Raw genomic sequence first — 12500 nt, forward strand, 5'->3', positions numbered from 1 at the left:
GCCGCCTGCGCTCGGGCCCGAACGCCGCGGCCGCCGCTCCTGCCGCGCTCCGCGGACACCGCCGCACGTCACTTCCGCCGGCGCCGCGCGGGCTGCCGGGAAACGTAGGCCTGCGTCCCCCGCCCACCGCTGGCGGGCGCCTGATGACGTCACGCCGCGGGGTTCACCTGGCGACGTCACGGGCTCAATGGTGGGGGGTGGATTTAAAACTCGCCCGTTTTTATCATGCACGCAGTGATAGCGCAAGGGCCTCCAGCTTTAATGAAATCCCATAGCGTGTCAAAGCAAAGTGCCTGCACCCAGAGTAAGCTGCAGTGCCAGACTGTCCATGTTGGACACACTGTACACACAACCCTAAAATTGCACCGAGCTGCAGCACGGGACGGTCAGGTTCATACCTAATACTGCAGCCCAATAGCGTTAGCGATAACCTTTAGGCTAGCACACTGAAAGCTAAACACAGATTCGATCAAGCAACGGTGTATTCGCGGTGCTGATGTGGGGACTGAGCTGCATGGCACGTTACAAAGGTCTCCCCCSACTTGGTAACATGTAACATACACCATGTGCAAGGGCTTGGAAAGCGCAGGGAAATGGTTAACCCTCCCCTTGCTAATCTGTCCTCAGTCCTAATACTGACTTTTTTTAATTGATCTGTGTTGGATAGTTACAGGATCGCGGTTCTCTTCATAGTTAGGCTTCAATAAATCTAGTAGAGCTCTCCTGAAGTCAGCATCTTAATAAAAGAAACCAAAAGGAGGCCCTCAAGACTGACGGCTTCGCATTTTAACTTCCAAAGTTAACTTTTTCATGCAATTTGAAATGCTTTGAATTTCCCTCAAGGATGYGCAGCAGGTTCCACCTCCTGCTGATACAGATTTAGGAAAATCAAGCTATCTGCCCCATTCCTRTGCATTTCAAGATGCTTACATTTTAGAAGTACAAAAATAATACTTMTATCACCAAGGATGTTGGAATCAACATGAACAATCTGCTTCATTTCTGATTTATGATAATTAAACTTGAGGACTGATTGGAATGGGCACAAGGAGGTGTCTGGAAAATGTATAATGAAACATGTCGACAGGAAGGAGCAAAACAACAGTCGGGGATTCTAATGCCCTAGCAATCACAAGTAAACTAAGGCTTTAAGCTAATTAACACATTTAAAACTGAAGTTGTATAACCTGATTTTTCACTTGTTTTCCTCACTACTCACCTCCATAAGGTGGATACAAAGTAGGCACGAGAACTACCTACTATTTTGGAACTACTTTTGACAGGTGACAGGAGGTGACTCTAASGGTAAACAGCTGTAGTGAATTAGGAGTGTGAGCATGTCTGCCAGATGTTCTCAAATCTGATATGTGAATGTAATAAAAAGACTGCCAAACAGCTATGTTAAACTGAAATTAAGGCTCTGAACATAGCTCTAGTTGCTTGAGTAAAAACATCACAAGAATATTTTGTTTGTCACAGTAGAAAATATCCAGAGAACATATCCAAAAACATATCCAGGAAATTTATTTAGATTGAATTGAAATTTGAAATTYACAGCAAAAGCCAACAGACATTTAGTTCTGCCAAACCGAAATGCCACAAGGGAAAAACACCTTCTGACCTATTGGTAGGATTACACACACACACAGGAACATTCATTTCCAGAACGCTGTTTGCTGTCTTCCAGTCATACACACTAAGTTTTACTTCTAAGTTTTATCTTCTTTTTGCTAGGTTTTTCTCTCACAGATTTGCCTTAATTAYATAGGAATAATGTAAATATAATGTTATTTTATTGCTTATTCTTAAAAAAATGACTTCAAAAATATTCTACTTTTAAAATCTTAGAAAGGAATATCATGCTTGGGCCTTCATAGTCGAGAAGTTTCCTTTGTTTTCTAACACTATTTTATTTTTCCTGACTTTACTCTTCACCCTTGTACTTTTGTGCCTGGAAAACTTTGCCCACTGTGGTTTCTTGTTCCAAAAAGGCTCTCTCGCTGGGCAATTTGGGCCACAGTACTATTCAGTTTAACTTCAGAAAAAAAAAATTAACTTGTTTCTTAAGAAATCAACTTTCAGCTACTGGCTTCACACTTTCCCAGTTCTCTGCTACGATATTGCTGATGGAGCAGAGAGGAGAAGCAGAAATTGATTCCCATGTTATTAATGATTTTCCATCAGTTATAAGGGGATTCTTCCATACCATCAAGCCACCAATTTGCTTGCTCCTGCTTCCATGGATGATTGACTGTTCAGATATTTAGAAAAGTCTCAATATAATTGCTGAGGACTTATCTCTCTTCTTAGGAATACATTCCTGTTTCTCCTCTCTGGCAATCCACACAAGGCAGCACAGATATATCTGAAATCTTCACTAACACATCTCTCTCCATTCCCTCAGTATGTTGAGAAGCCTATCAATTACTGACAGGTAAGATACCRAGGATCAGCTTTCTCATAAACTATAAAATTACGGAAGCAGGAAGGTACATTTTGACGTTTGGGASTCAAACACATTTCCACCAACACACTTTGATGTCTCAGAAAAAAGGTAATTTTAGTATGACTGTCAGGAAACTCACATGTTAAACAGAATGTGAATGCTCTGTGCTTGTTCAGCTCAAGCTGCAGCTCTCCAGATACTCTGCAAGTTAACTGATGCTCACAACATCTCTGAGTTAGGTGTTGACTGAAGACTTTGGGGTAGGAAGGCTGRTGGTTTGCTTGGAGCCACATGCCCTACTGCTTATGTGTAGCATGGCTGGGCTGGAAACAGAATCCAGAGTTGCTGAATCCCCACTGCCACTTCCATTCTCAGTGTCAGGCTCTGTTTGCTTCCAAATGGAAGCGTCTGGAAAACAGCACATTTGAAAATCCAATGGAGAAGAAGGGGTTTTATGGTGTTTCAAGTTACTTACTGAGAAACTCATTAGAGACACTATAGAAATATTGATAAACAATAATTATTATTAAAGTYGAACACACATTCTAAAACGTATCACAGGCCATTATTTCACTTTATAGGTTTGGACGTTTTATCGTGTATTTAACAGCATGTCTTTCTCTTTAGCTCTGGCATTCGGACACATAGAATTAACTCTTCTGAATGATGCTTGATGCTGTAATATGAGATTTACTATCAGTGGAGTAGTAATTGGTGCAGACACATAAGCAAGTGCRTGGAATTAGCAGGACCACAATCTTGGGGAGTCCTCAGTTTGTATTTTAATCAAAGCTGACATAGCATTGTCTAGGTGGTGTTTTATCTTTTTCTCGGGGCATGATTGAAAGGAGGTACTGTTGATAACATTGATATACACTTTCCTCTCTCTCTCTCTCCCTCTTTTTTTCCAAATGAAAGAGAGAACATTCCTACAAGGTCGACACTATTGCGGTTCCTCATGACCAAAGTAGCTACATTATTTCTATCAGTAATGTATGATGCAAAGCTGAAATAAGTTTTTATCCAAATTTGTAATGAACAATTTGGTTCTTGTTTGTGGTTATCTCAAGCTGGCTCTCCAAATCTTCAGAAACAATGAAGGACAGCGGGTCAATCCATGTAACATTTTTCAGAAAAAGAGACAGAGAAGTCTTCTGTCTCTCTATGTTGGATGGCTTTGTGGTTCTGCTCGATGGTCTATAGCGTATCAAACATGGTGCCCTTTCTTTTCCCTCGCAGATGAACTTTCCATTTGCTCATCCTTCCAGGAAGGATTACCCTTTTAATCAGGAAGCGCCTGCCAAAGCAGAGAAAGACATTAACCACAACCTTTTTGGCGATGTGCAGGATAAGAAGCCTTCCTTCCTCTAGCTTTCTGTGTTAAGGGTTTTGTAGCTTTGAGCTTTTCCATATACCCCTCCATTATTAAGATGCATTATTCACATGAGTCCCTCAAAAGCTGTAAGCRTAAGCTTAAGATGGCAAAAGGGTCAATGATAAATTTTTAACTATGATAAATAAAGATTGGAGGTATGGCATATGGWTAGCACGGAGCAGTATTACGTGCAGGTTTTATTTTCAATGCCTAGCTCATYGAGGACACAAAAAAATACTGAAAACTTCAGAACAAAAGGARAGGTWGCATACGTGGCATACCCATGCAGGACAAGGGTGCTTTTAGTGCATGCAAAAAGGATTTTCTCTGTCATGAGAAAGCATAGCAACAAGTATCAACAAATGTAGAGGCACAGCGATTGTTTTAAGGATATGGACTTTAAAATACCCAGACTGACTGATGAGATGTGATGCTGCAGGAAAAAGAAATGATCAGCATCATCCTGCAGTCTTGAAGAAAAATCTGGAAGTATATTGGCCGATACTGAAATAAGTATTAGGTAAGGGGTAAAAGGCTCCCTTTCCTAGCAATCRAAAGGGAATAGAAAGACAGATCCAGGAGGAAAAAATAAAAATAAAGATAAAGATAAAGATATAAATACAAAAATAATCTATGCACTCTGTTCACTTTCCCAAAAAGATCTTCAGTTTATGATGCAAGAAAGGTTAGTTGTATGTATGCATGGAGKTATGCAAAGAAACATACACTTCTGAAAACCATCCATTAAATGAACCGAGCAAAGAAAAGACTAAGTCTGGAATCAAAACCACTAGTTATAATACTTCATTTTAAAAGACTAATAGYCCTGAAAGCTATAGCTCCATGTTTTTCAGCAGACGTGTTGATGAACAGCGTTACATTTCTACTACTCATTCAGCAGGAGCTGATTTTTGCAGATAAACAGCAAAGACTGCAAGCGGTGTGAGCAAAAGGCAACAACTGCAAGTTTTCTGCYTTTATCTGAAACTAGCAACAGCGACAGTGCAGAGACCCTCCTCTGCCATATCTGTAGTACTCATAATGCTGGAAATCGCACCCCACTCACCTATGAAACACTTCTCACAGCTGCAGGAAATTTGGGGGTTGCATTTGCTGATAAGAGGTTGTGTTTCCTGCCCTGAACTTCTGCACCTTCAAAGCTGCCTCTGGATTCACCCACAAACAAGTCGTTAGAAAAGTCTCCTCAAGTCTGTTGGTATTATTTGTACGCTTTAGACCGTTACAAAAGTGTTGAGGAAGCAAATGCTTTCAAAGTGCATATAGAAATCCTTATGGAGTTTAGAGGAGGCTTCAGAAAGAAAACTGTGGCTTTGGACAGTATTTTCAATCATATTTTCCTAAACTGTATTTGTTCCAGTGTTCCAGTGGTCTCATTTATTTTATGATATAAATTCTTCTGTTTTGTTGTTGTTGTCATCATCGTTGCTGTTATCGTCTTTATTTTGTACTGGATACCTCTAATGTTGAATTTTCAAAGCACTTCTGGGTGCAAATAACCTCTGAAATCACTATATTTCTGTATTATTTATAAGAACCCAACCTGAAAATCATAGACAAGAAAATCACGTAGATGATTCAATAATGTGGATATATGGAAATATTTTTAACATTTAACTTTTTGTATTAAATTGCTTAAGCATAGAACTCTGACATGTCTTCTGCAGACATTTCTAATGATATTTTTGGGATGGAGTTATTTTTATTAATTTGCAACATAACCAAAAATATGAGTCAAGAGCTCCCTGACTTCTAGTTTATATAATTAATCCCTCTATTTTTCATTTTATTCCATATAATTTAATTAGGTTATTCTAGGTTTATAATCATTGCCAAAAAATATATATGCATATTTTATCCAACTGTTTTTTTTCCCTGGGCCAGTGGTAATCAATAAGAGCTTAGAACTTAGAAAAGATAAAGAATACACAGAAAGACAATCAGTTTAATTAGATTTGTCCTTCCAAACAGTCATAGGTAAAGTCCATCCATTCAAATCTGATCTAATCATGTGCAGAAGTGGCGTGAAATTGAATGAAATCAAGCTGTTCATATCCCAGAAAATGTTCATACCAAGATACAAAAATCCTCAAGGATACCAATTAGTCAGACAGTCTTCTGATGAGTCAAGGATAAGTTTCTCACTCAGTCATATTGCTTCTGATTTATATATTTAGCATAGTGACTGGTAATGGAAGTCTGTTCTTTGAGGCTCATAACTTCTTATTAAATTTCATGTTATAAAAGGTCTTCTACAGACAAGAGGTATCTTTTTTTTTTTTTTTTTTTTTTTTTTTGGCAATCTTTTGTGGCTTATATGTAGCTGCTAGTAATTATTTTATTAGGAAAGTAAAATGCTGGGAGGGAGTTCAAGAGACATATCCGGTATTATAAAAAGAAAGTCATAAGCAATCTGGAGAAGGTCATTTGCTAAATGAAGAGTTAAACCCAGAGCAAGATTATTGCCATAGATATAGCCATGCAGTTTCTGGATGCGATAGTTAAGCATCTATCAATCAACTGTGTCTGGAACAGCAAGAATAGAGAATTCTGGGAATATCCATGGAAGGTTGTCTATACCCACTGTTAGCTTCTTCACTGAGGTTTAATGAAGCTTTTGCTGAATTATTGTATTTATTTTTCATGATACGSTTTTTCTTTTCAGTTGCATATTTCTAAAAACAGAGCAAGTGCCTTTGATCTCATTTTCCTAATCAAAAGCAAGAATAGAGATTTCAAAAATGCTTATTTGTCACAGGTAAGCCTGTCTTGCATTACAGTTTCTCCAAGGCCATTACAAAGTCTTTGCATGGGAAGATACGATGTCCTGCACCTTTGTTTTCTGTCTTCATCAACAGCATTAGCAAAATGGCCTTTCTTGGAGACCTTGCAATACTAAAAAATCTGGCAGGCCTGTCATGTGATTCCTTCAGAGTCATTTGTCTACAGCAAAAAACAGCATGGAGTTGTAAAGTTTAAAAGAATTTTCTCATGAGAGGGAAAAAAAATCAAAAGATTCATACTATGCCACCAAATTCACACCGGAATGACGGCATGGTTAATGAATATCCTGGAAAAGATGGTTAAAGAAGAAGGGGCAAGTCAATGCTAAGTATGATTTTTCTGGTACCCCATTACAGAGGCAGAAGCTACGGAAGGGTCCCAACAGGTAATTTCCTGATGGTGAAGGCAGGAAAGATGTGGGCATGTTGAATATTTGGCCATTAAGACCTGTTCATGCTAAGAGAGTTCTTCAGTAGCATTCTAGGACCGAGATTTGCAGAGTGGATTAAAAAAAAAAAAAAAAAAAAAANAAAAAAAAAAAAAAAAAAAAAAAAGGGAAATATGGTAAAAAGGGAAAAGTGTAACTTGCACGCTAGTTTTAGCACAAATAGAAACAAAGCATAGAAATGTAGTCATTAAATAGACAAAGGAACATTAGTCAGTGTAATGTCCAAGAGAAAGACGAAAGAAACTACAATTGTAGCAAGCGGTGTATGTAATGATAAGATTGTGTTTGAGAAATGAGAGAAGAGCAAGAAACAATGAGTGATGAATTTGTAGGCCACAGAATTTTGCTCAAAGGTAGCAGAATCTGCATTCTTGGAGACTGTGAACACACAGGTGGAAGAAGACACAGATTTAGTTCTGGCCATTGACTTGCTTCAAGAGGAAAGCTGGACCAGTTGGTCTCAGGATCCCTCCCAACCAGTACTGATGTGATTTTGTGAAGAGTGAAGGTCTTAAGTAACAAAAATGAAGTAACAGAAGTAACAGAAACAACTAGTCATGGACATCAGGTTCACTATTGCAAGGATAACATGRTAGAATAACAGGCATGGTTGAAACACTGGCACTGGAGGATAAGAACCCTAAGAAACTGTAGAAAGAAARCTTGTATAACAATGTATGTTAAGAACAAAATAAATATTTTCAAGAATTAGTTAGGGCAAACACTGAGACACAGGTGAAAGAATGCAGCTTAGTAGTAACTACACCATCCACCTATTCCTAGATTTTATAGCTCATGTAAAGGGGAGGACTAGAGCTCATTTGCTAGTTTATTAAAGATAAATTGCATAACTTATCTAAAAATGCATCAAATACTGCTTAATATGTTCATTAAGCATCATAATGATAGAGATATCCATATAGGATTTGGGGTTAAGGGCAATGCTGCTAAGAGAGGGGGCATCCTCAAGACATCAGAAAATTTATCACATATTTTTACCTWAAAAAAAAGGTATTRCTGACATTTTAAGATTTTGAAAATTGAACATTTTTTTCAGGTCAAAGATATATTTTCACAAATATTTGTTCAAACAAATAGAAATGAAAGTGTTGCAAATTCTAGGGGAAAAGTTCTGCCAGATAGCTAGGAGAAAAAAAAAAAAGACTTTCTGAAATTCTGTGGCAAAAGCGAGGAGGAAAGTATATATCCCATAGTCTATCCCACACTCAAGTAATTAAAATCTCCTTAACAAATTGTCTCCAACTTTGGAGCTGGAAACAAAAAGCCCATWGAAGACTTCAAAATACGAGGCACCAGGCAGGAGAGAGTCTGTCAATGCCATCTCCCAGAAYGAGATGAGGCCTATCCCTGATCCTCACCTCAGTTTCTGAACTCCAGTCTTTAAAATTTCAAAGAATGTTTCAGGAAGGTCAAGTCTCAGTCTCTGACCTCACTTTGGACCTATTTTGGGCACTGACAACCCAAGAAAAAAATCAGGGCCTTTTTCATGAGCGATAACCCCCAAATCAGTCCTTCCTCTATAACATATGGATGCTTTGACCGTGATCCATACCACTGGATGGATTGTGTCTGTTCATTATCCTTGAGTCATTAAGCTAAACAGGATGTTACATTTGTTTACCCACTTGCAAGTATACTTAACTTCATTGATATGGTCCCCCTTACAWTGCTAAGGATCTCAGACTACAAAACCAGTCAAAAATATATATATATATATATTTATTTTCATTTGAGCAAATACGGCATTCAGAAAAGTCTTAACAGGCCCAACTGAGGCCTTTAGACCATAAAAAAGCAGTAAATCTAGAATGATGACATTCACAAAATAGTAGCGATAAATTCTGTTCATCGTTGTACTGTACAATTGTCTCTCAAAATTTCATTGGAGACCCTTGCACTAAGATCCTTCTTGTTTAAAGTATAAACCAATGCTGGGCATCTTACACTGAAAAAAAAAAAAAAAAAAAAAAAAAGGTCATCAGAAATGAATAGTGAATATTATTTGTGACAAGAAGGAGAGTTAGGAAAAGTATTTAATATATTGAAGGACTTGTTCAGTGGTGTTGGCATCAGAGTATTTCTGGCATTTGCAGATGTAGAATTGCATGATATCTTGAAGGAATGGTATTTCTCAAAGAACAGCAGAGTTTACTAGGAATCAGAAATAGTGAGGGGGTATTTCTTCTTAAACTCTTGAGATGACTTTCATGCATTTTATCTATTCTGTTGAAAATGGAACACTCGTGCCATCTAATCACGACTTCCTCGGATTCTGAAAGACCAATAAAAGAGGCACATTGATACTCAGTGAATAGAAATTCAGTTTTGCGTTTTGGATTTGATCTGTTCTGTGCGTTCTTTATATTCGACCCATAATATTCAAAGATGGTTTTCATGAACCTAGCATATTCAGCCTGAGCCATCGGATTTCTTTCTGCTCTGCAGATCAGTGTGAATAATTTTTATCTCCTATTTGAATACTTAATATCAAGCCATCTAGTTTAAAAAATACTTTAAAAAGATACCTACCATAGTTTTACACAAGCATGCTTCAGTTCTATCAGTTGCTAAAATCTTTTTGAGTAACGCTGTCAGCTGAGATCACTTTGAGTAAAGTCACTAACATCTGGTATCAAAAGTGGAGCTTCTTTTTTGGAAGGATAAACTTTCTAAGGCCAATAGCAGACAACTAGGTGTCTTGGGCTTAATCTTTGGTTAGATTTCACCTCTGGAGACCTTCTGTGGAATCTTGTTTTAAAGTCATACCTGAAAATCAGTTTAGTGGGTTCATACTTGTTTATTGTAGATATTTGTCTAGGTAACAATGTCACCACACAATTTAGTGTGTTTGTCTCAAAGTAAAAGCACGTAGAAAAAGTGGAATATTTTTCTAGCCAAAATATGATTTTGGGTTGTAATTTAAACTACACTACAAATTCATGAACAAAAGAGCTAAATTTTATTCCTTCTGCACTACTGACTTAGACCATTAGATGAACATAAATCACAGCATCCCCCTGCCTCAGTATGTCAACTTTTGAAGAGACTGGGGAAACAAACTTTTATAAAATCCTATGGCAATCTTAACGCAAAGACCCATCTGCAAAGGTCCGGTTCCCAACTATTTAGGGAAGTCGTGGGATCCTGTCCACCCTCTGCACTCAAATTTGCATCCTTCTTCTGCACCCACGGTCACTAGACAAGGGATGTTAGAGGGTACATCCTTGATGATGTGATGTATGCTGCAGTCTGAAATAGAGAATATGGATGGTAGAAATATAGATAACATCAACTAGTATCCTGATTCCACAGCATCATTTCTCTTTGYACCACTGATCCAGGGTGACTGCAGAGATGTTTAAACTAATTAATAAGAGAAATTCAGAGGGTGAATTTGAGCAATCATGGCAATCACCCACACTGCAAGTTCCTACTTCACTACTTGTCTCTGTTTTGAATTWTTCTTTCTTTCTCCAGTACAAATCTTCAAAGGAAGCCAGTTCTGCACAGCATGGACACAGACCATTTGACCTTATCACAGTATTTAACAGCATAGACATAGCCTGTAAGACCATGGGCAACTTGTGATTTATCCTGGGMAACTTGACTCTTGCTCATTACTGGAATTAAGAAGCTGTCACAGGAACGTAACCTCTGTCCACATTTTTACCAGGTCAGTTAATAGGCCCAACCTCATACAGTTCCTGTTGATTTTGACAGAAATTTCCCAGTGTAGGGAGATTTCCTTCTTAAGATACAGTGTATTGCTTTTGATCTCTTATTAAACACTGTCCTAGTTAAAGCTGTTTATGCAGCAAGTTTTTGTTTGACTAATTGATTGTTTTTGTAAGAGTTTTAACTGAAGGAAGCCTTGTTTGCATTCCAAACTCTGGCCCTATTAAGATCAACTGCTCCTTCATGTTTGACCATGTTGTAAGAAGACATCTGATCCAAGGCTTTTTGTCTAGCAAGTTTCCMAGATGTACCTAAAAATAGATCAGCAGGTTAAGAGATTACTCCTTCTTTCAGGTATCTGTAAAACATGGTCGAGTCAGTGTTAGTAAATAAAATGGGCGAGGATCTGTTCTGCAAGATTTTGCATTTCTCCCATTTCTACAGATAAGAAACAGCTCTTGCATGTGTTCTACGTCTATACTGCATATTACTTCCCAAATGACGCCTGTTTAATCCAGTAATAGTTGGGATGGGCCAAAACCCTGCCAAAAAGCACTGTAGCAATTGAATGGTATGGGAAAATTCAGGAGTGCATTTGAACTTGTGTTTTGACCTTAGAAGGCTTAGACAAGGGAAAAAAAAAAAAAAAAAAAAAAAAAAAAAAAGTAAAAACAGTATTCAAAATGGATTAAAAACACAGGCAATTGCAGCATTTAGTCTTTAATCCTTAGCATCCGTCTGGCTATCGCCGTACAAAAATACCAGACATATCTTGCCATCAAGCTGTCCACAAGCTCTTTTTACCAGAGAAAAAAAGATATATGATCAGATATATTTTCCAAAGATGCTGCACAATTCAGGGCCGTCTAATTGCATTATAGCACAGGTCCTGGCTGTAAGCAATGAACCTGGCAAGACAAGGTTCTGGGCTAACTGTCCTAATGGGCCATTTCAGTTGTTTGTTTTCAATAAAAAACCTTCTGCATTATATACCAAGATTTAGAGCCCCTAAAGGAAGCTGGTAAGCTAGATGTGTTTGTTGTCTGCCCTAGCAGCAGASTTACATAAGACAGCTTAATTTGAAAAATAAGTGAAATATTTCATAMTTCAGTTCAAAAAACCTGCTTGCATTTTCACGTATTCCAAATCCACATGTTACAAAATTTGACTGAGATAAATGTTGCACGTGGAAAAATCAGGAAATGATGGTATTTAAGTAAAATGTGATTCACCGTTTCCAGGGACCATTATACTGTTAGCCTGGCCTTTGTTTCTGTCCTAGATGCTTAAGTGAAGAGCCTCCCACCTCTGCAAACTGAGGCGTATACAGTCTATACCGTTTGGTAGTGTTGATAGTGATTAGCTAGTAGACTCCAGATTGCCCTTGACCTCGGTGCTGTTAGGCAGATATTTTATTTTATTTTATTTTATTTTATTTTATTTTATTTTATTTTATTTTATTTTATTTTATTTTATTTTATTTTATTTTATTTTATTTTATTTTATTTTATTTTATTTTATTTTATTTTATTTTATTTATTTTGCACCTATTCGGGCTCACACGGGTTGGAGGCCGCTGCGGAGTGTCCCTTCCCTCGCCTTCACCCCGGCGCGGTCCTTGCGCACCAGCGAAGGGTCGCGCTGCCCTTGCCTAGGGATACGCGCGCACAGCGCAGCGCGGTGCCATAAAAACCTTCTCTAGCTGCCCCCAAAAGAGGTTATTCAAAGCAGAG

General features: G+C 38.1%; 1 protein-coding gene across 1 annotated transcript in view; it reads right to left on the reverse strand.

The window, feature by feature from the left end:
- Nucleotides 1-12500, reverse strand: part of TMEM33 (transmembrane protein 33) — a 29740-nt gene that overhangs the window by 10684 nt on the left and 6556 nt on the right. Inside the window, exon 3 of the mRNA XM_026037491.1 lies at nucleotides 128-256. Within this exon, the coding sequence (XP_025893276.1) occupies nucleotides 128-256 (129 nt within the window). The remainder of the gene's footprint in view (nucleotides 1-127; nucleotides 257-12500) is intronic.

Source organism: Nothoprocta perdicaria, unplaced genomic scaffold (genome assembly GCF_003342845.1).
Source record: "Nothoprocta perdicaria isolate Ctin4 unplaced genomic scaffold, notPer1 scaffold_2, whole genome shotgun sequence".
NCBI lineage: Eukaryota > Metazoa > Chordata > Aves > Tinamiformes > Tinamidae > Nothoprocta > Nothoprocta perdicaria.